At 45.5% G+C, this 23,944-nt stretch overlaps 1 protein-coding gene across 1 annotated transcript in view; it reads right to left on the reverse strand.

The window, feature by feature from the left end:
* Positions 1 to 23,944, reverse strand: part of Spon1 (spondin 1) — a 302,789-nt gene that overhangs the window by 262,020 nt on the left and 16,825 nt on the right. Inside the window, exon 2 of the mRNA XM_057778046.1 lies at positions 16,169 to 16,275. Coding sequence (XP_057634029.1) covers positions 16,169 to 16,275 — 107 coding nt within the window. The remainder of the gene's footprint in view (positions 1 to 16,168; positions 16,276 to 23,944) is intronic.

The following is a 23,944-nucleotide window of genomic DNA, read 5'->3' on the forward strand; positions in this document are numbered from 1 at the left end:
TGAACTTTAAGCTGCCACTGAATATTAGGCACACTGCTGATGGAGTAACTCCTGCTGGGTCAGGCATCCTATGTGCCACATGCATATCATGGAGGTTCATTCTGACCTCTGATATGCTTCAATGGAAATGGGGCGTTTGGCATCTTTAGCACACTGCCGTGTCTCTCCCTGCTCCGCAAACCCTCCTTCTGGTTCTTGTGCATAGCTTTCCACACTTGTGCAGCCCAATTGCTACGAAGGGGTCACGGCATGATTTCCAGTCCCCGGCTGAGCCTGGTTGGAAATTGAAGAGAAGTTCCTGGCAGACAGGGCAGGCCCGGGGCCACTCGAACTGGGAGAGGCGTACAGGATTGTGTCCCTCACCCAGAACTTCTCCCTAGCATGGAATTCTATTTGAATAGCAACCAAAAGCTTCAAAAGAAACAGATTTTCTGGGTGTAGCAACAGACACTTCCAATTCTAGTACTTGGGAAACTGGGGCAGGAGGATGGAGAGTTTGAGATAGTTTGGCTTTCTAGAAAGTTCCAGGTCAGTCAGGGCTCTATATCAAGACCTTGTGTCAGAACAAAACTCAGAACCAAACAAAAAGAACCAATTACTTTACCATGTGTGCTGCTCTCCTTTCTCCCAAATAAACAGCATCTAGACCTAGGCTTTGCCTTTCTTCCTGTAAAGAAGCACCTTCCATGATGGGGAATTACTGCTGTGTAAGCCTGGGCAAGTAAAAACTTCTCTGAATCGATTCTCTCATCAGTAACGTAGTCACAACTTGTTTCTCGTAGATCTGCTAGTGACAAATAGGATTGAAGCAGACAGGGGATATGATATAGTATCTGGTATGCAGTAGGTGCTCAATAAACACAGCTGTGATTAGAGTGGCCTGGAAATGAGCATTGTATGAGCCTGCAGAAAAATGGAACATTCTAAGCTTAAATGGAGTCGCAATCCACAAAACTGCACCATCTTAAAAGTTGTTGGCATCTCCGGGCACTCCTGAGCTCTTCCTTGCTCTCGGTTTCCCAAGACAGAGCGCGGTGAGATGCGGGAGAAGGTTGTCCTGGGCCGGCGACGGCCCTCGGTGGCAGAGCATTTGCCTAGCATGCCTACAATCCAGAGCTGCTCTCCAGCACTAGAACACAGAAGTTATACAGTCCACAGGATTCCCAAGTTGAGCGAACTGGGCACCTACAAGTGTGTTTCAGAATAGTACTGTAGTCTGAGCCGAGTGGCGCGTGAGCTGAATCCACCCCAGGAAGACCCGACCGATATCCAGGCAACAAGTTAATGGAACTTCTGGCAAGAGCAATTGCAAATCCATCAGTGAGTCAGAGAATTTGAGGGAACAATTGTCAAAAAGTCCCTCATTCTCTCTCTCATTCCCCCCAAAAGAGCCCAATTAGATTAATTTGCCTTCTCACCAGAGTGTGGGTCTGTAATGACTAATTATTACCGCATTAGTCATAGTCAGGGTTTGTGTTCCCAAACCCGGAGCAGGGTAGAGCTTGGCTTGACGGAAGCAGAGCAGCGACTCACGGGAATGAACTTGGAGGAACACGGCATTCAGAGCAGTGGGTCTCCGTGAGGACAAATTGGTTCCCGGGGAATGACTGACAATAACTGGGAACATTTTGACTATCGTGGCTGCTGAAGTGTGGGTGTTTGAAGAAAGGGTCCGCCATATATTCTGCAATGGACAGTACAGCCACCACCAACAAAATTATATGACTTCACACATCAACAGTACCCTGTTTAGACCGCAGAGATCTGGTGGGCAAGGAGAAGGGAGAGGCACACAAGGAAACCGATAGGTGAATTAAAGATAAAAACCCTGGGAGACTTGAGAGGCTAATGAGTGACGGTGTAGGAAGTGACCAGTTCTCTGTGACTCTGCGAGGACATGTGGATGCCCCTCTCAGTGGACCAGGATGTGCCCACCGACATCAGGGAGATCACTGAGATCCACTTAGGGAGGATAATGAGACTCCATTCATTCCTTTTCTCACCAGTCTATCAAAGCTCCTAACAAAAGCTATTGGAGGAAGGGAGGACTTATTTTGGCTCACAGGTGATGGGTACAGTCCATCATAGCATGGTAATACCATCAGCAATGGCAGCAGAAGCTTGAAGTAGCAGGTCACATTGCATTCAGTACCATGAGCCAGAGAGAGAGAGATAAATGTGGATGCCAGCCCAGGGGATGGTGTTGGCCACATTTAGGGTGAGTCTTCCCATGTGGTTAACCCAGCCTGGAAGTCCCCTCATGTACAAGCCTAGAGGTTTGTCTCCTAGGCGATTCTAGAACCTGCCAAATTTTCAGCAAATATCATCCAACACTAGGGTTGCATCCAGACAGATGGAAATCAGAAAGTGGACAGTGAAGGCTTAGGAAAACACATAGGCATACCCCTCTGGAGGACGCGGATCTGCAGAGGGACAGAGAAGGAGGCAGTGCCTGGAAGAATGGGGTCCTAGGACTTCTTCCAAATGATACGGATTTTAAGCTCTGACTTCTATGTCACTATGAACCCTGATTATCTTTCTGAATAATTTTCTTCTTTTTCACCTCGGCTGGATTTACTGGATGTATCAATCTGTTCTCCATTGCTATAATAAAATCTCTGTTACTGGTTACTACATAAATAAAAAGGGTTGCTTCTCTAAGAGTCTTGAAGGATGAGTCCGGGATCAGTCATCCCTCTCAGTTTCTGTTCCATCTCTAGTGAGGGTTCCCTCCTGCTCCTCCTCCTGCTCTTCCTCCTGCTGCTCCTCCTCATCCTCCTCAATTGGTATGTGTTTTGGTCACTCTGTTTTGAACCCATGTCAAGAAAGAAGTTAAGATCAGATATGATAACATCATTTCTAAAATTCTAACATGAGGGAGGCTAAGGCAGGCAACATAATCTAGAGTTTGGTCCAATCTGGCCTGCAAAGTGAGAACCTGATAAGAACGAGAAGACAGAAAAGCAAAAAGAAGAAAATAGAAAGAACAGTGTCAAGACTAAGCTTTCTTTAAAGGACTGCCTTTCCCTAAGCCCTTCTTTCCTCCTCTAGTCTTGTGGCCTATTGATGGATGGTGTTGATGGTGATGATGATGATGCCGATAGCAGCATTTGTTGATGACTCATTATGAGCCAGTTACTTTGTCATTTTTTGACTTTATTATTCATGTAATTTTCCACTCTTTCTTCTTTCTCTTTCTCTTTGTTTTATTTTCTCATTATGCATATAGTCATTCTTCTATAGTTTCTCCAGTTCTTGGATATTCTGATTTTTTTCCATTCTTTATTCTTTTGTACTTCAGTTTGGATGAACCCCAAGCTTCGTGGTACTTTCCTAGCCAGGGACTGGTTGGTAAATCAGTCAAAAGTTTTATTCATGTCTTATTTCTAGTCCTACCTTTTGACTGTTTCTTAGAGTTTTGAATTCTCTACTTACATCCCATGGGTTCGTGCATGCTGCCCACTATTTCCACCAGATATTTACCATGGCAATCATAGGAATTTACATTGTGTTGTATGCTTGTGTGTATGCTTTTGTGTGTGTATGTATGCTTGTGTGTGTTGGGGTGTGTGTGTGTGTAGGTGTGTGTGTGTATGCTTGTGTGTGTAGGTGTGTGTGTATGTATGCTTGTGTGTGTAGGTGTATGTGTGTGTGTAGGTGTGTGTGTGTGTGTGTAGGTATGTGTGTGGCTGTGTGTCTGGTTGATCCTGGAGCTCACTGATTCAGGATAACTTGTCAGAAAACTTCAGGTACCCTCTTGTCTCTGCCTTCCTAGTGCTGCAGTTATAGACACACACCACACCTGGATCTTTACAAGGGCGCAGGAGATCCGAACTCAGGTCCTCATGCTTGTGGACCAACACTTTACCGCCTGAGCCACGTTCCCAACCCTCCACTCCTATAGTTATTTTAAATTCTGGTCTGCTGATTCCCAAACTTCTGCCTGCCATGTCTTGGTCTAGATCTTAGCCTCTGTAGCCTCCCTCCCTCCCCTCATACCAGCCTCTCCCCTCCCTCTCTCCTTCCTTCTATCACATCCCCTCTCCCTTTCTTACTTTCTTCTTTCCTTCTGTCTTCCCCTTCTCTTTCTCTCTTTCTGCCACTCTGCATGCTGGCACCTTTAACTTAGTGACAAAAGTTAGTCAGAGCACAATAGGGCAACAGAGCTGGAATAAACACCTTTGGGTGAGGCATTCACAGTCATCTGACCAGAATCAGGCTATGTTTCAAGTTTGCTATGGTGTTTGAAGGCAGAAGCTTCAAGGGTCAATATCGTGGTCTGATTCCATTGATTTTTCTAGAAGTGCCCTCATAAACAGCCTTGCCACTGTCTTAGTTATAACCCACTGCCCTGTGCGGCTGGCAAGAGGCAACAGTCTTATCCTGGGGTTCCGTCTCCAGACATCATTGCACTGGATTCTCTGGGCTGTGACCTTCTGTCTTTTTGACTTCCTTGTAAGACAGAAAGGCCAGAAAGGAGGGGACTGACTAGCGACCCCTCCTCCAGGACAGAAAAGGCTGTGAGACAGTGAAATAATGGTATTAGGAATGTCATCAAATCTTTACAGCCCCTAGAGTTAATATTATTCCAAACAGCCAGGCAAGGAAACTGAATCTCAGCAAAGTAAATAAAGTGGCTGAAGCTCATATGGTCAATGTGTGGTGTGTGATGCTGCTGCCCAAATGGAGAAATCCTATTCTAAGGCCCAAAAGATACCGCATGTACAGCCTGCTTTGGAAAGAACCCAGATGATGATGATGATGATATATGCATGTGTGTGTGTGTGCACATGTGTGTATAAGCATGTGTGCATACACGTGTGTCCTGGTTAGATTTTTTTTTTTTTTTTTGTCAACTTGACACAAGGTAGATGTATCTGGAAGAGGAACTTCAACTGGGAAGAGCCTCCACCAGTCTGGCCTGTAGGCATGTCTATAGTGCATTTTCTTGATTATTGATTGATGTAGGAGGGCACAGGCTACTGTGGGTGGTATCACCTCCTTGTAGGGGGTCCCAGATTATGTAGTAAAGCAGGGTGGCAAGCCAAGAGGAGCAAGTCAGTAAACACTGTTCCTCTATGGCTTCTGCTTCAGTTCCTGCCTCCAGGTTCCTGCTCTGTTTGAGTTCCTACCTTGGCTTCCTGCAGTGTTGCACTGTGAGCTGAATAAGCAAGCCAAATAAGCCCTTTCTTCTGGGGTCGATTGTTTATCATAGCAATAGAAAAGCAAACTAAGACAGTGTGTGCGTGCATGTGTGTATGTCTGTCTGTGTACGTGTGCATGGTGTGTGAGTCTTCAAGTCAGTACATATGATATAATTCTGGGAAAACCAGCCAGTTCCGGGAAGGAAATCGGCAGGAAGTAGGTTCTAGAGTCCTGCAGAATCAGAGTCATCTCATTGTTTAAAAACTTCCCCCTTAGGCTAGCTTCCAAAAGGTATACCTAATAAAGTGATGGATATTTACTAAGTGCCTATTGTGTGCCAAGCACTGATGGAAGGACCAGAAAGATATCCTACTGAACCAAACAGTGTCCGTTCCTGGTGAAGCCCATGCTGCTGTGAGGGAAACTTCTGGGGAGCAACATGCATGTGGCGTCTCAAGGAATGCTAAGCTAAATCAAACAAACATCTGGGATGAGGTAGGGGCTGCAGAGATAGATTAGAGGTTAAGAGCACTGGCTGCTCTTCCAGAGGTCCAAAGTTCAATTCTCAGCAATCACATGGTGGCTCACAACCACCTATAATGAGATCTGGTGTCCTCTTCTGGTATGAAGGTGTACATGCAGGCAGAACAATGTATCCATCATACATACATACATTTTTTTTTTTTAAATAGACTGAAGAGATGGCTCAGAGTTTAAGAACACTGACTGTTCTTACAGAGGACCGGAGTTCAATTCCTGCAACCACATGATGACTCACAACTCTCTATAATGAGATCTGGTGCCCTCTTCTGGTGTGCAGGTGTACATGCAGACAGAATGTTGTATACATAATAAATACATAAACCTTAAAAAAAAAAAAAAGAATGACGAGGTAAACCACAGACATAGCATAGTTGGTAGAGGGCTTGTCTAGCCTGCGTGAGGTCCAGGGTTTGATTCCCTGCACCACATATAAACCAGGCGGAGTAACATAGGCCTGTATTCCCAGAACTTTGAAAGATCAGAAATTCAAACACATCCCTTGCTACATAGTAGATTTAAGGCCTAAATGGGATACATGAGATCCTGTCTAAAATAAAGCAAGTTGTTGGGGTACTGTTTTATAAGTGGATCTTTGATGGGGTGACACTGCAGTGAAAGCCTGTAGAAGTGGGGGACTAGGGTTGTGGGTGTCAAGAAGAACATTCCACGTAGAGAGGAGAGGAAGCCAGCTATGAGACAGGCGTCAGTGGCTGAGGATACAGAGCTCCGTTGCTCTTAAAACCAGTGATCAGCTGCCTTGGAGAAAAGATACTGAACCTAGGAAAATCTTGAAATGCTAACCAATACTGACTAATTAGTTTATCAGGGCAAGACTAAAGACTTCAGCTTCATTTCAAGGAGGAGACTGCATAAGAAAGGGGCTTTTTGGATCTGCTTTAGTAAGCACATGGGAGACACGTGGGAACCTCTTGCCACCAACATCCTTGTGACTTGAACATGAATGACCGTGGAACCTCAGGTACCAGTCAGGAGTCAGTGAGACACTCAAGAATCCAAGGAGGTTGGAACCAAAACAAAGGAACTTGTTAAGGATTCTGCAGTCTCTGTAAGGAAGCTTCATGTCAGATTCCTTACCTGTCCAGGTGCAATGAAAAGCAAGGGTAATGGTGAAACCCCGCGAGATCCTGAAAACTCGGCCATTCAGAAACCCTGACTCCACCCAAGAAGGAAACGTGGTGTTTCAAAGGGCAGGGACTTTAGTCTGTTTTACTCATAGCTACATGCTCAGAGCCTAACACATTGTTGGGTTTATTTGCTTTTGTCACAAATACATAAATAAATGAGAAGGTTATCTTTATGAGGATGTACAATGTTAAATAATTATAATATTTAACATAACCAAAATACCCTAGAGTAGGCCACTGTTTCTAGTGAATGATAACCCACTTATTCTAAATTTAAGTCTTAAAAAAAGAAAACAAACAGAGCTTTAAGCACTTGCAAAACCAAAATTAAGACCTACATCACCAAATGCTAGACCTGGAAGAGAGATGCGGTTTTGTCATACAGGGTTTACCCAGGACCTTGCCCAAGCTGTCAATGCTCTGCCACTGAGCTCGACCATCAGCCTGACTCACTGCATGGCTAGAACCTCCTTAATAAATACACAAAATGTCCTGCGGCTATAAAAGTCATAGGCTACTAAACAATTTTATCATGAACTTGGAAGTGATTTCTAGACCTTTAGAAATAGAAGTGGAAACAATGCTGCTTCCCATGCAGGAAAGTATGAAACCAACTCATGCCAGCACGTGGGCAGGGCCAGACATTCCATCAGCAGCCAGCCATCAACTTGGAAAGCCCTTATCAACCGACGGGCGTGCCAGAGCTTGGATGAGACCATGGGAACAGAGAGGCAGCCATAGCCCAGCTCTGTCTCTGTGCTGATCCCGCGAGTGAATGGAGAACTAATACATCAGGACAGCACGGTGTGCAGAGAACCAGAACAGAGCTGTCCTGAGCCCTGGAGACCTCAGAGATGGGACAGCAGCAGAGAACCTCAGTGGGATCAAAGGAAACATGGCTGTCTGGAGAGATCCTATTTAGAAGATCCGAGACCTGTGGCACAGCAGACACATAAAATCATAAACCTGATGTGGTCTTTGCTAATCCAGCAAGGACTTAGGGAACCCAGCAATGTTCTGTTTGTCTTTCTCTCCCTCATCAGAGCGAGAGGGCAGAAATGGAGAAAATGCCACAGACCTAGGGCAGATGAATCCGTGTTCACTGCCATTTACTGGTTCTGTGCCTGGATCAGACTTCGAATTCTGTCCGTATTACCTAGCCTGAAAATGGAGATAAGAGGGTATCCTTGTTGACTTGTATTGCTGTGTGTGGTGGTTTGAATGAGAATGGCTACCATAGACTCATACGGTTGCATGCTTAGTCTCCCCAGTTGGAGGGACGACTTGGGAGGGCTTAGGAGGTGTGACCTTGTTGGAGGAGGTGTGTCATTGTCAGTAGGCTTTGAAGTTTCAAAAGCCCACGCCATCCCCAGTTAGCTCTCTCTCTCTGCCTTGTGGTTGTTGTCCCAACATGTGAGCCCTCAGATGCTTTTCCAGTGCCATGTTTGCCTGCCTGCTGCCATGCTCCCCATCATGATGGTCATGGACTCATCCTTTGAAAATGCAAGTTCCCAGTAAACTATTTCTTATATAAGTCACCTTGGTTATGGTATCTCTTCACAGCAATAGAAAGGTGATCCATACTGTTTTAAGCACCATGATCAAAAGCAGCTTAGGGAGGAAAGGGTTTGTCCAGCTTACAGGTTACAGTCCATCATAGAGGGAAGCCAGTGCAAGAATCTGGAAGCTTACAAATTTGCTCCCCAGCTACCTTTCTTACACAACACAAAACCACCTGCCCAGAGGTAACACTTTCCACAGTGGGCTGGGTACCCCACATCAATCACTAAACAAACAAACAAACAAAAAATCCCATAGACCTGCCTACCAGGGACAATCTGATGAAGACAATTTTTTTGTTGTTTTGTTTTTTTGTTTTTTTGTTGTTTTTTGAGACAAGGTTTTCCTGTAACTTTGGAGCTTGTACTGGAACTAGCTCTTGTAGACCACGCTGGCCTCGAACTCACAGAGATCCGCCTGCCTCTGCCTCCCGACTGCTGGGGTTAAAGACATGTGCCATCATCACCTGACTGGAGACATTTTCTTAATGGAGGTTCCCTTCCCCCAGATGACCCTAGTTTGTGTCAAGTTGACAAAAAACTAACTAGCACAGAAGTGCTGAGAAGATAGCTGAGAGAAAGTTAATTCGTGTTATGTGACAAATATTTGCTGAGCTCTGATGGCATGTAAGACGTGAACTCAGCACCAAACACGTTGTTCTGAAAGAAAGCTCTTCTTCTCACAACTTCCCGCAGAGAGGAACAGAATTAAAGTACTTTGGGGAACAAAGAGACAGGAGGTACCCAAAGCCCCAGTGTGGGTATGAAGACTTTTGTCAAATTAAAATTTGATCTCCATGTCTAGTGATACAGCTCTGAGGATGTTGATAACAGTCAACAATTAAGCCAGATGTGGTAGTGCCCTATAGTGATATTTTATTTGTGTTTTAATAAATAAAGCTTGCCTGAAGATCATAGTGCAGAGCTAGCCATACTAGTCAGCCATACAGGCCAGGTAGTGGTGGCACAAATCTTTAATCCCAGCAGCCACATTAGTTAGCCATAGAGGCTGGGTGGTGGTGTGCACACCTTTAATCCCAGCACTAGAGAGGAATATAAAATGGGAAGAGACAGGAGCTCAAGGCCCAGTCTGCAGTCTGAGGTTTGGTGGAGAACATTGCAGTCTGGAGTCACGCGGAGGATAGATGTAAGGACTCTCTAGTAGGTTGGCTGCTTTGCTTGAACCCCAATATCTGCCTCTGGGTTTTTATTATTTGTGCTACAATGCACATCTATAATTTCTGAACTTTGGCGGTGTCTCCTGTGACAGTTCTTTTAGCATTGGCCCAACAGAAATATTTGTCACCATTTAAGTTCTGAAGGGAAGGAGTGGGCCTAACAATGTCACAAGTCTCTAGCTCATTTATTTATTTATTTACAAAAAAATCTTTACTGTGACCTGTCAAAACTATCCACAGGAGCATTGACATGTGATGGGTTTTCAGAGAGAGTGAAGGGAGGTCTTCACAGGCATCCTCCTGTTTCCCTGCTTGTCCAGTCACAAAGTTTGTCCACCTCAAGGGACAGCTCAAAACTTCCCATCTCTCTACAATTTTTTTCTGTCCTTGAATGTTCTGAAAATGACGGTTTTCATTTTTAAGATTTATTTTATTCTTAAGAATGTATATGTGAGTCAGCGCGTGAATGCACACACTCATGGGCTTGTGTTGGGTGGGTTCCCTCAGAGGTCAGAAGAAAGCATCAGAATCCCTGGAACTAAAATTACAAGCAGTTGTGAGCCTCCTGACATGGTGCTGGGAACTGAACTCAGGTCCTCTGCAAGAGCAGTAACATTCCTAATCCCTACCTCATAATGTAAACCTGGTTAAAAATAAATCCATTGCCGGGCAGATTGTAAAACCTAGGGAGAAGTTAACACTATTGCTTAGCTAAATTGGCATAAGATACACTGTCTTCTATGCATTTACGTTGATACCCACAGACAAACTCTACTCATAGTGCTAATCGGGGACACCTCTTTCCCTTTTACACCAATAAATGTCTGCCTGGACATTCACACCATTCCCTAAAGGATCAGGGAACACTGCAGAAGAGGAAAAGGCAGAATCCAGGAGACACAGAGGAAAGCGGTGAAGTGCTATTCTCTGGGCAAATACACGGCCAGTGCAAGCAGAGACGCAGCACCTGCGGACGCCTGCCCTGGTCTGCACGGAAAGGGGCCCATAGATAGCCAGGATAGTGGAGAGACTCAGGGGTCCACCCTTCTCTGCTTAACTGTGGGCTGTTGATAGATCCAGGGAGAAGGGGAGTCATTGTCTTCAGCTGTGTACTCACCAGTGCGCCCATCAGGTTCCAAAGATTAGTCCTAAACTAATGGTTACACAAATTTCTCCTGTTAACTGGGGCACACACACACACACCATGAATCTTGGTGAATGAAAGGGGTCAAGTGGGAATAATCGTGATAGGAGGGAAATAAGAGGCTGTGGCAGGGGAGAAAAAATACAATGCAGTGTGTGTGTGCATGTGTGTGTGTGCATGTGCGTGTGTGTCTGTGTGTGCATGCGTGTGCATGCATAAGAAGCTGTCAAAGGATGAAATTATGTTTTTAAAAAGCAAGAAAAGGAGGGGGCCAGCTGAGTGCCAGCATCCCCTTTCTCTGCTTCCTGACCTACCAGGATGTGAACAAGCAGCTTCCTGCCCCTATGACCAGGAGGTGGCCCCACTGCCACGAACCTTTGCTGCCATGATGGGAACATCCTCGGATGCTGAGCCAAAATTAAGTCTTTTCTCCTTGAACTTTTCGGGTGTTCAGTCACAGAAATGAGAAAAGTGTGTGTTTGTACCCAAACCACAGAAACGCCCAACTCATTCGCACTTGTAGCTGAGGTTCTGAGAATCTGTCCTAACGAAGGTCAAATAAGGAAACCAGTTCTGTGGTTTTACTCCATCTTTTATAGGAGTGAATATAAGTTCAAAAAAATCCTAACATCCTTAACATTCTTTAAAATTTAACAATTGTATACACGTGTATAATGTATTTTGATTACCTACACCCCATTACCCTCTCCTACTGAACACTTATTTCCCAAAAAGCTCCCCCTCATCATGTGTGTGTGTGTGCGTGTGTGTGACCCACTGAGTTTAATGATGGTTGCTTGCGTGAGTATGGGTGGGAGGTCATTTACTAGAGCATGGGGAACTAACCAGTGGCCACCACTGAAGAAAGTGCCTCCCTCTCTCCTGGTAGCCATCAACTGTCAATGGCTCCTTGGGGAGGGACATGACCTCCTTAGCTCCTCCCCCCACCCATGATGGAATATTGACAGGCCTGGTTTTGCACAGGTCTTGTGCAGGTAGCCACAGTACAACAGCCAGTCCTGACCAGGGGGCAGCATTTTACATCGCCCTTCACATCAGGGGAAGTTAATGTAATGAGAAGAAAATCTCTTACAGATACAATTTCTGAGAATAAGTGTGCAACAGTATTTCAGCTTTAGAAAAGTGTGTCAAAACTTCTTTGGGGGTTCTAAAATGGTTCCGAACCCATTAGACGCTAATAAACTTTTATTGTTGGAGATGAGGTCATGGAAACATATTTTAGGAATACAGAGGAATTAAAGGCTTTTGTTTGCAAGACTTGGGGCTCATCTCGGGCGAATGTTCATTAGACTAGCTCTGTTTGACTAGTTTACACTCACAGGTCCTGAGTCAAGCATAAAGCAGTGGTGTAATAGGTTAGCACCTCCAATTTCAGTGCAAACGGTGTGCTGAAAATGTTGTCAGGAAATATGTGTGCCCAGCCCTATGCTGAGCAGATTCGCTGAGGGTGGAGAATACAGCCACAAAGGAGATAAATACAACCCCACCTCCCGGAAGGTTTGTGAAGGAACAGAAAATGCATATCTGTAATGGAAACAGATAAGGTAGTGTGTCATTGGCAATAAACACCAAGAACAAAGAATCCAGCTCAGGGTCAGAGTGGTGGGGGCAGTGTAGTTTTAAATGGGAGAGGGGAATCAAGACCCAGTTCCTTTGGAAGAGGACATCTGGGGCTGAGACCTGCTGGAGGCAAGAGAGTGAGTGAGACTGTTCTGGGGCTGGGACCAGGGAGCAGTGTGTTTTTAGTGAGTTGAATTGTTAAGATTGGCGAGTTCACTTTTGTACAGACAGTACGGTCTCTGAACTCCTTGTCAGTCACAATTAGCTGTGAGTACACCCAGCTAGCTCATAAAGAGCGCCAGTGTCTCTCCCACTCTGGCAGCCAGACACCCTCGTGTGCCAACACTGCCACCCTGGAACCTACGGCTGAAGCAGAGGAAGGGACCCCAGCTCTTCTTGGGGACATCTGCAGCAGCCAGCAGAGTAGTAACCCTTTCCTCTCCACCGAGCCCGAGGCAGCTTCATGCTTCTGTTGCTTTTACATGTAGGGGTGAGTGTGGGTTTTCTGCTAAGTCCCCAGGCATTGAGAAGCACAACAACCTAGCTGACACCCCTTGCGAACCAGGAAGATGAGAGCAGCAAGATGGCTCAGCAGGGAATAAGGGTGCCTGCTGCCAAGCCTGATGACCTGAGTTCAATGCCCAGCCCAACTGTGGAAAGAAAGAACTAACTCTTGCAAGTTTTCTGCCACCCCATCCCTTCCACATACATATGAGTAAATATTAAAATGTTTAAAAGAAATATGTCCTCCTTTATGTAAATTTACACAAAAATTAAATATATATATACATATATATATTCTTTAATGTGTATGAGTGTCTTGTCTGCATGTATGTATGTGCACATGTGTGGCTGGTGCCCACAAAAGGCATTGGATCCCCTGGGGCTGGGGCTACAGACCATTGTGAGCCATCACGTGGGTGCTGTGAACAAACCAGGGTCCTCTGCAAGAGCATCAAGTGCTCGTAACTGCTCGGCCATCTCTCCAGCCCCAGGTTGTGCAAATTTCGCTGTTATGAAGTCCTCGGCGTTTTCAGGGAGGGAAGGCATCAGATGAAAATGTGTATCTAGCTATGTTTTAAATGTCATTTTCAAAGATGGCAATGGTGATTATAATTCTTCTGTTTCTATTCGAGTGGGTGGTTTGGTTTCCACCTGTCAGCTGTAGAGGCTGACTTAACTGGATGATGGCAAGGAGGGCGCAGCAAACTTCACCAGGTCGGGACAACTCTGTTTTGCCATGGTCCCCAGTGCTGAACTCAGTCAGCGCATGGCACAGGAAGCACCCAGTAAGTGACGTTGAATAAATGAGTGAGTCCATCAGTCAAAAAGTGATAGCTCTCAAATGTGTTCAAGCTACCACGGGAAGGTGCAGGAGAGGCAAGCTGGGAATCTGGTCCATGACCCCACACACTCACCCCAGAAACCAGGAGAACCAGTGGAGTGTGCATTTAATGGTTCAAAGGTAAGGTAAGAATCAAGACATTCGTTATGAGAGAAGCATATTAGTCCAGCCTGTGGAGCTTGGCGGTGTCAGCCTGTTCTGACTTAGGGCCATGAAGGTTCAGTTTTATTCTGGGAGAAATGGGAACGCCAACCCTGACTTCAAAAGGTTGCTACAAGAAAGAAATAGAATTAGATTCCATCAGGAACCCTGTACACACACTGCTCACATACACACACACACACACACACAGCCTCCTTTTGGCCCTGAACAAGCACATGCCAATTGCCACACCATGGTTATAAGCAAGAACCTAGAGCCTAGGCTGGATTTGAATCCCAGCTTTATCATACAGAGCTTGGTGGCTTTAGGGAAGTTGCTTACTTTCTCTGAGACCCCAAACGCATTCACTGTGTAGAGAGAGCAACGGTGCTCACCTCATCGGGCTGCTCTGAGGATCAGGTCAACGGAAACCAGGAAGTACCTGACTCCGGAGCATTATGGCCCAGTAGCTGTAGCTACCAATCAGTGTTTTCATTTCTTACCCACTCTGTTCCCCAGGGCTGGTGGAAACAATCAGAAGACAGATAGCAGTAGATGGATATGCTCCTGTTATGACTGGTGGAGGAGGCATGGGATCCTCAATGTCTCATGACACCCGAGGTTCTCAATCCACAGGGCATCACGTTCCCCAGAAGGCTTGCTAAAATACAGGGGCAGACCCTGCTCTGAGGCTGACTCATCTGGTCTCCGTGGGCTGAGATTCTGCATTTACAAGTTCCCACATGCCGCGGATGCTTCTGGTAATACCACCGCGGCCAGGTAACAAAAAAGGGTGCCAGAAGCCCCAAGGGAAAAATGAAGAAAAATCAGGAAGAGATACAAAGCTCAAAAGAGATCCAAGCTCAGGTAAGGCATGGCAGGCAGCAAGCACACTGAGTTGTTGGTGGCATTATGGGGCCACTCTTTTGCATGCCTACCGAGAGTTTCTTTCCACGAAAGGTTGTCAAAATGGACGTAGCGCTAACAATTTCACTAGACCAGAAGCCTGGACTCCCGTGCATAGAAAAGAGACTTAGTTGAGCATGATAGTGACCACTGTAACTCCAACACTCAGAGGGTTGAAGCAAGAGGATTTCCATGACTTTGACAGCAGCCTGGGCTACGTAGTTAACACCAGGGAATCTAGGACTACACGGCAAGACCATGTTCTTCTCCCTCAATGAACAAACAAACGAAAGAGACAGCAAGATGGATCATAGGACAAGGACACTTGCTACCAAGCCTGAAGCCCTGCATTCAATAATCAGAACCCACATGGAGGAAGGTGAGAGCCAGCTCCTGACGGTTGTCCTCTGACCTCCACTGCATGCACGGCACACACATGTATGCGTGCACACACAAATGAATAGATGTCTTTAAAACATAAAATTTTTAAGTTTAGAAGATTCAACCTGTGATTACAAACTGGCCCCAGGTGATTAAAAGACACTAATGGACAAGCTATTTGGGGCAGGATCTCACGAGTAGCTCACACATCACACCAGCTCTGAGTATAAGCATTCTCCTGGCTTCTCATTTTATCTTCTGAGTTTGCAAATGTCAGACAAAAATGAATGCCAGAACAACAGAAAATGGAGACCAGAAATGGTCAGGATAGATTCGGCCAGACCTCCTGCTAGGATTACCACAGCCCTTTTGGGATGTGTTCTGACATCTAGCTGGAGAGGGATCAGTGTTCCGCCACCCTCCCTCAGAATATTCCACAGTGAAATATGACTTATTGTCAGGGCCTTGCCTCTGAGCTTCCCTTTCTTCTCCTGACCCACTTTCGTTTTGCTGTGGCCTTCAGCACAGTCACGGGCAGAGACGGCCCTCCCACACCCCTCACTCCTCATAGACCACCACCTCCTAAACTTACTCATTTAGCCAAGCAAAGCATGTGTAATTCTTTTAATCCTTCCCTCACAAATCGGCCTCCACACTCCCTTACCATCCTTTCCCTGGGCTTTGAACCCCCTCCAGCCTGACCGTCCCGAGCTCTTGTTCCAGCAATCACAAGATGCCTACTTCAGGGGAAACAGCAGGTGGGAGCCAGGTCCTAAGCACTCGCTCCACATTGCACTGCCTGTTGCCAAGGACACAGAGAGCCCAGAGACCCCCAGCAGTGAGATCTGCCAGAGTGAAACAAGCCTTGCTGGGTGACCAAGCCCGCCCAACAGACCTGCAGCCTTTGCTACCAATCGAGGGGTCCTTCTAGAGGAGGCGGCCCACTTGGCTACCATCAAGGAAGCACGTGAAAAACTGCACAAGAGGTTTTAACCTCTCCTTTTTCATAGACTCCTCCACATAGCCCAAGTTTACTTGGTTTTTACCTGCCAGGCAGGCAAAACCATTGGAAAAGCCCGTGGCAATGAATGGTGTCTTACCTGGAAGGTGCCGGCATGGTCTTCTTCTTTGTCGCCTTCTCTGTTCTCTTTGAGGGCGATCAGTGTGAAGCCTCTGAAGTAGGAGGGAGGAGCAGCTGAGAGTGTCACTGTGAGAGACAAGAAAGCCACTGTTAGCACAGCAATCAATTGTGTTCCGTTTGACTTATAGGACCAGACCTGAGCACTCTGTCAACATCCTATCCCTGTGGAGTACAGGGGTGGGGGGGCGGGGCGGGTGTGGGAAAGGCTCAGCTCCTTCTTCTATATAAGAGGTTGTTAAATGCCAGATCTGAAGTCTGATCTGAAAATCCTTTTTATATTTATTTCTTATTTGTGTATTTGTTTTCTGAGACAGAACCTCATTGTGTAGTCCAAACTAGTCTCAAATCATTCACTGTCATCTTGCCATGACCTCCTAAGCATCCTCAAAATTTCCTGCACTGCTCAGACAGAGGTAAGGTGAGCTCTGTTTTAATAATCTCAATTTGATAAAGATCACCCTGGTCAGAAACTCCCATCTTGACAATTATCTCATCCTGCTATACTTCTATTAGGGTGACCCAAGAGGAGTCCAGAATCTGTTTGGATGTCTTGAGTGACACATATTGTTCCCTGGCCTTGCCCTTATCTTCTGTCACCCCAACTATACCACCCCTCCAAATCCCCTGCCCCCAGGTGTTTGCCTAAGTTCTGGCCCTGGTGTCATGGACACTCAACATATACCTGTTTCCAAGTCTGCGTCCCACAGGCCTTACTCACAGCCTTCCTCTCTCCCTCTCCTTTCTCTGCCTGCCAAATCAAGGGATCCAGCAGAGTCTGAGTTCACTCAGAAAGCAGGGCGGTTTTCATTTCCCCTGCATCCACACAACCCAGCACCGGGATCTAAGACAGACTGGAGTTTCTTCAGATGAATATGTATCTCTATCCTGTGTTCTAGACTTTGGGCTTTAGATCTGAGCTGAAGGGTTGTTGGAACTTGCAGGAATCCTCTAGTCCAGGGTTCCAATGTCTCTGGTAAAGATCCAAGACGGAGAGGTCAACAGACACCTTCAAGGTCGCTAAATTAGGGGTTTCCTCCATAGCTTAAGACTACAGTCATGAACTCATGCCCTGAATGTATTCATCTTGATATGGCTCCTTTAAAAGTATTGACGGATGTGTCTGAAGTAGCTTACATCATTGACATAATTCTGTTACACCATTTCCCTTCTGGGAGGAGCATGTGGTCTTCTAACTCCCTAAAATAGACACAGTAATGCAATCAGTAAAACCACTACCTAATCATTCCAAAACTGCAAACAATAGAACCACTGTCTCAGATAATAGAGCGACGCTCGTGAGCCGCCTATACGAAGATATCTCACAGAAGAACTTCACAGGCATGTAAAGTTCAAATATAAGAGCCGGACAGATGACATGGCGTTAAGAGCACTGGCTGCTCTTCCAGAGGACCCAGGTTCCATTCCCAGTTAGCTCACAATAACCTGCAACCGCAGTTCCAGGGAATCTGATGCCCTCTTCTGGCTTCTGCAGACACCAGGCATATAGGGTGCACACACATATACACAGGCAACACACACATAAATAAAAAATAATTAAATCAAAAAATTCCAAATATCATACTTTTACTGGTCAGTTCATCTCACAAAAGTAAAGGTGCATCCTGCCTGGCTATATCCATCTATTTAAAAAATCCAATCCAATAGAAAGTTGGGAAGAACGAATGATGGAGAAACAGGGGTAATAAAAGCGTGGGTCTCAGAAGTCAATAACTCTGTGAGAAAGGATCAGAGCTCTGAAGGCCCTGGGATGGAAGGAGGGCAGAAGGGGACAGAGCTGCTGGCAGCAAGGATGCACCACCAGGATATCCTCAAATGCATTAGCATCATTTTAGTGTGCCCCTGGGACTGATGGATCTTGACCTCCATTTACCAAGCACCTGTGACTCTGTTTCACCAGAGCCTCTTACAGAAGCCCCAGCTCTCTCTCACCGAGGACAGTCACCTCCAAGGGGTTTTGCATTCTGTGGTCGTTTGAATAGGAATGGCCCCATAGACTCATGGGTTTGAATGCTTGGCTCATACAGAGTGGCACTATTAGGAGATGTGGCCTTGTTAGAGGAAGTGTGTCACCATGGAGGTGGGCTTTGAGTCTTGACAGGTCGTGTCTGGCCGCTGTGCTATGCAGCCTCCTTCTGCTGCCTGAGAAGCAAGATGCAGAACTCTGAGCTCCTTCTCCAGCACCATGTCTGCCTGCATGCCGCCTGCCATGAGGAGAATAAGCGAAACCTCGGAAACTGTAGGCAGCCCCAGTGAAATGCTTTCTTTATAAGAGCTGCTGTGGTCGTGGTGTCTCTTCACAGCAGCTGAAGCCCTAACTAACACATTCCAAGCTGGCCACAGAATTAGACTAGAACCACTCTCGAGGCCTCTGCCTGGGATCACAGGCTTGTCTGTGTTTTTCCTTGCATAGACCCTTCCTGGTCTCCCCTGGGGACATTTCCTTTGCAAGTCACCTGCATCTAAATCTTCGTTGGAAGCTATAGGTTACAGGTTAAATTATGTCCTACAAGAAGTTATGTTGAAATTGTGGCCTCGGGCTCCTGGGGTACGATTTTATTTGAATTGGGGTCTTTGTGGAAGAGGCCATAATAGACTGTGAGGTGAGAAGGAGGGTTATCACATCCAGTATGGCTAGTGCTCTTATTAGAAGACATACGAACCATGCAAGGGACATACTGCGTATGACTACAAGGTAGAGGTGAACATGAATCATCTTGAGACAAGGAATAACATGAATGGCTGGCAGTCAGAGGCTGGAGAAAGCTGACTTCCTCAGAACTGTCACAAGGATCACCTCTGCCGATCCATAGATGTCAGGCCCTTACACATTGAACTAGGAGATAACAAGCTAGTTACCAGGGCCCTGGCATGCGACTACAGTGGGCTGCAGGGAACCCAGCCGACCACAGACCAACGACTGTTGCTTCACAGCCACTGCCCCCAGGATTAGCGCAAATTCCAAGAGCCTCGGCAACCCTGCCCATCATAGCCCCATGGCCCACCTCCTGGATTCACCCACTGGCAATTTCGGAAGAGCCCCACGAGTCCACCCTACAAACATTTTCTCATGCTACTCATAGACCTGTGACATTCAATTTCTTCCATTCCCTCAAAACTTCAGAAACAGGTAAATTCCCTCCCTTTGCATGACCCTTCCTCTGACCACATCGTAAAGACCTGAGCTCTCTTAAGAGGGAAAATGCTCACAGTTCTCCCCTGGAAGGGATGTTGGCCCTGGTGTCTGGCTGATTGGGCCTCTAGTATGTTTTTTCCCTTCCTAACGTCTGACATAAGAAGATCACTGAGCCCAATAAGAGTAAAGTCCAGAGAAGGATCCAGAAGATCACTTCCTTCCCTGCTCCTGGAGCCGTTGGTCCTCAGGTTTGCATCACCAGAGCCATGCTTGCCAGACCTAACTCCAAGGAAAATGTGGCCCAAATGTGTAGGTGCGAATGGAGCTACCGCAGCCCCTGGCTAGGAAGAAAGACTGGCTTTAAACTACCTACAGGAGTAAGGTAGCCTTGGCTAAGGTGGTGAATCTCCAGAAAAAGGGACGAAACTTTGGGCTATAAAAAGAGACAGAGAATTTTTTTCTAAATGAAGCCAATAAATAAAACACAAAACAAAAATAAGAGATGAAAATTGTTTTCTATAATTAATTTTAATCTGTTTCTGTGAGAATCATGTGAGCAAGAGCAACTTAAGGAGGAAAGGATTTGATTTACACAGTCCACCATTGAGGTAACTCAAGGCAGGAGGCAGAAGGCAGGCCAGCCTGCTGTTTCAAGCAGAATTGCCTCTGACCAGGGAACTCATTCATAGCCAAGGAAACACAACAGGAGCCATGGAGGAATGCTGCTTGCTAGATGGCTTACAGGTTCATTCTCAAATCGCTTTCTTATACGCCCCTGGACCTCCTGTCTAGGGATGGTGCTGCCCTCAGTGGCCTGGGACTTCCTGAGTCAGTTAATAACTAAGAACCGCTCCCCCCACCCCCAGACATGCTCACAGACTTTCTGGTCGAGGCAATTCCTCAGAGGAGGCTTTCGTCTCAAATGACTCTAGACCAACTGTTCTCAACCTGTGGCTCACGACCCATTTGGTAAACCTCTATCTCCAAAAGTATTTACATTACAATGTAATGGACAATTACAGTACCAAAATTACAGGGTTTTTTTCGGGGGGGGGGGGCGGGAGATTTTCAAGACAGGGTTTATCTGTAGTTTTTGGTGCCTGTCCTAGAATGAGCTCTTGTAGACGAGGCTGGTCTTGAACTCACGGAGATCTGTCTGTCTCTGCCTCCCAAGTGCTGGGATTAAAGGCTTGCGCCACCACCACCCAGCACAAAATTACAGTTATGAAGTAGCAGTAAAAATAATTCTGTGAGAGATGGCTCAGCGGTTAAGAGCATTGCCTGATTTTTCAAAAGTCCTGAGTTCAATTCCCAGCAACCACATGGTGGTTCACAACCATCTGTAATGAGGTCTGGTGCCCTCTTCTGGCCTGCAGGCATACACACATAAAGAATACTGTACATGTAATAAATAAATCTTAAAAAAAATAATTCTGCAGTCAGGGGTCATTACAATATGAAGAACTGTATTAAAGGGTCGCAGCATTAGGAAGATTGGGAACCACTGATCTAGGCTGTGTTAACAATTAAAGCTAACTAGGACACATCCTTCAGGAAACATTTTATTGCCAATCATAAAGAGGTTAGTATATAAAAATATATATTTGAATGTACATAACATATATATTCACATATGCAAAACACACATATATAGAAAGACTAGTACTCAAAAAATTTTAAATGAGTAATAAATGTCATTTTATATACTTAACACAAGTTCTAAATTCACTGACCCAAGTAACCTGAAGTCGTTGCACTGATCCCTGGATTTATATGACGATGACCTGATTTAACCCCTTCAACTTCGTGACTAGTCTTCTGATATCCAGAGCAGAGAGATTTATTCAAGTTCACACCACGCAGGGTGTCATCTGGAATCCAGGTGCTTTGCCCCCTAGTCAAGAGCATTTCTCATGACTGTAAACCATGATAACAATATCTGCACAATGCTTCTAGAAGTTTGGTCTTCTAGAAGACCCAAGTTCAGTTCCCAGAGTCCCCATCAGGTGGCTCTAGTTCTGGGGGATCTGACACCCCCTTCTGCGTGCAGTACACAAACATACATACAGGTGTATGCACACGCATGAAATGAAATAAATAAAACTTTAAAAAGGGAAAAAAAGGAATCATGAGACCCACTAGTTCTCGTGAATCTCAAAAAAAGAAAAAATCTCTAAGACGATGAAGACAATCTGGAATCTATTTTCTCTTTGGAAAAAAAAAAGCCTATACAAATCACACCATATTAAAGCTCTAAAGGGTTATAATAAGCATGTTTTACATGAAAATACCTACGTAATTAGCATACTATCTGCACTTACTTCCAAGCATCAGTATGCAAAGGAAACGCATGAGTACATGTGATATCTTTAAGATCCTAACTTGGCATATGCTGAGGTGAACAATAATACTTAAGGCCGGTGAGATGGCTCAGTGGGGTGCTGACTGCGCAAGCCTGATGACCTGAGTTTGATCCGCAGAACCCACATAAAGGTAGAAGATAAGAACTGACTCCACAAAGTTATTCTCTTACCTCTACATGCATGTCATGACAAGCACATGTCTATATATTCATATCTCACATATACACACACAAATAGTAATGCTGAAATAAACAATTTTAAAACAAAGACTTCTTTTAAAATATAGTAGTAGTTACTGTATCCCATGATAAGATGATCACAGTGCAATGTGCTTTGTGTTTGTGATTGTCTCCAGGCTTGTCAGCCCTTCAAGGGCTAGAACTACATCTGGCTCAGTACGGTGATCAGCACAAGGTGATAGACAACATAGCCTACAGAACCGTGCTCATAGTCGGCTAGGCCCGGCATCACCAGGAATGTCAATACTCTGCAAACTGCTGTATAGATTTCGTGCAGCGCAAACAAATATCTCCGTGTGTTTCGCGTGATATCAACAACCTGCTTCTAAAAGTCATATGGAAATGCAAAATGCTAAGAATATTCAAGACAACCTTGAGAAAGAAATCCAAAGTTGTAGGGCTTGCTGTTGCCAGATATGAGGACTTACAGAGCTATGGAAATGAAGCTGGTCCACCACAACGAGGAAAGAAAAGTCAACCAATTAAACCGTGAGGGCTCAGAAGAGTTCCAGGAAGCTGTGGGAACTGTGATGACAAAGAATGCATGGCAGCACAGAAAATCAGTGGTTCAAGGTCAACCACTGTAGTCCTCACTACCTCATACACAAAACACATCTACACGGGTTGTCACGTTACATGTGAAAGCAAATGATAAAGCTTTTAGGAGGTGGTATGAGATGGCATGCAAATGACCTCGGAGCAGAAAGCATTTGAAGAGGCCAATAATAAAGCACGGGTCATAAAATCTAAGATGTGTGTGAGATGCCCCCACACTTCTCTTCTCAAATGACACTATGAAAGGGGGAAAGGCAAGTCACGGTGGAAAAGGTGTTTGCAATCCTACTGGCGGTATCTAATTGTCATCCAAAAGATGCAAAATCTTGCTAATCAAGAAAAAAGACAACCGAACAGAAAAGACAATAGGCAGATGCATGAACACTTGATGAAGGTGCCCTGCCACCAAAAACCCGTGAAAAATTCTGAACCTCATCAGCCAACAGGAACATACAAATTAAATTCACAATAAAATACTACTGCATAACCACCAGATTGACTAAATGTGAAGAATTAATACCAAATGCTGTTAACTGGAACTTTCACACATTGTTGATGAAAGTGAAAATTAGCACATTTGCTGGGAAATTCTTCAGCACTCCGTTGGAGCTGAACATACGCATACCCTGTGACCCAACCACACAACTCTGAAATGCTTGTGTGCACCAGCGACACTTAGAGGAATGCTGGGGGCAATGTCACCTGAAGTAGCATCTAACTAGAGACGTCACTACATTGGGATACACAAATAGTGAATACTCATGGAAGCAAATGTCTGATGAAGATGAGCAAGTTGTGCTGTACACGATGACACAAAGGGATGCAAACGGCAGGGCTGGGAGATGGTGGTGTCAGTAGAATGCTTGCCGTGCACACATGGGGACCTGGATTCGGATCTCCAGCACCCACATAAAAGCTGAGCACAGCAGCACACATCTGGAACCAGCACTGGGATGCAGAAACAAGTGGATCCCTGGAATTCATTGGTTAGACAATCTGAATCAATGAGCTCAGGTTCAGTTAGGAGTTTTGTCTCAAAAAATAAGATGGTAAGAAAAAGAGGAAGACATATGATATCATTTTGGGGCCTCAGTACACATGTGCACACACCCACATGAACACATACATATACCACACGCAAACATGCATAGAGAGGGGGTGGTAGAGAAGGGCAGGGAGAGGAAGGAGGGGGAGAAAGAAAGAATGCAAATGGCATGGTTGCATTGGCAAGTGTTGATGTAAAAGTTCAAAATTGGGCACTCTCTGGTGCTAGACTCAGATGTGGAGGAGCAGGGAGAGTGACGTGGAGGGCACACAGGTGTTACTACAGCCCTGGTCGTGTCCCTGTTTTGCTGCAAATGTGGGCTGCATAGATTTCTTCACCATGTGATAATCATTAAGTCATATGATGTGATCAAGTTATT

This window comes from Chionomys nivalis, chromosome 8 (assembly GCF_950005125.1).
Source record: "Chionomys nivalis chromosome 8, mChiNiv1.1, whole genome shotgun sequence".
Taxonomy (NCBI): domain Eukaryota; kingdom Metazoa; phylum Chordata; class Mammalia; order Rodentia; family Cricetidae; genus Chionomys; species Chionomys nivalis.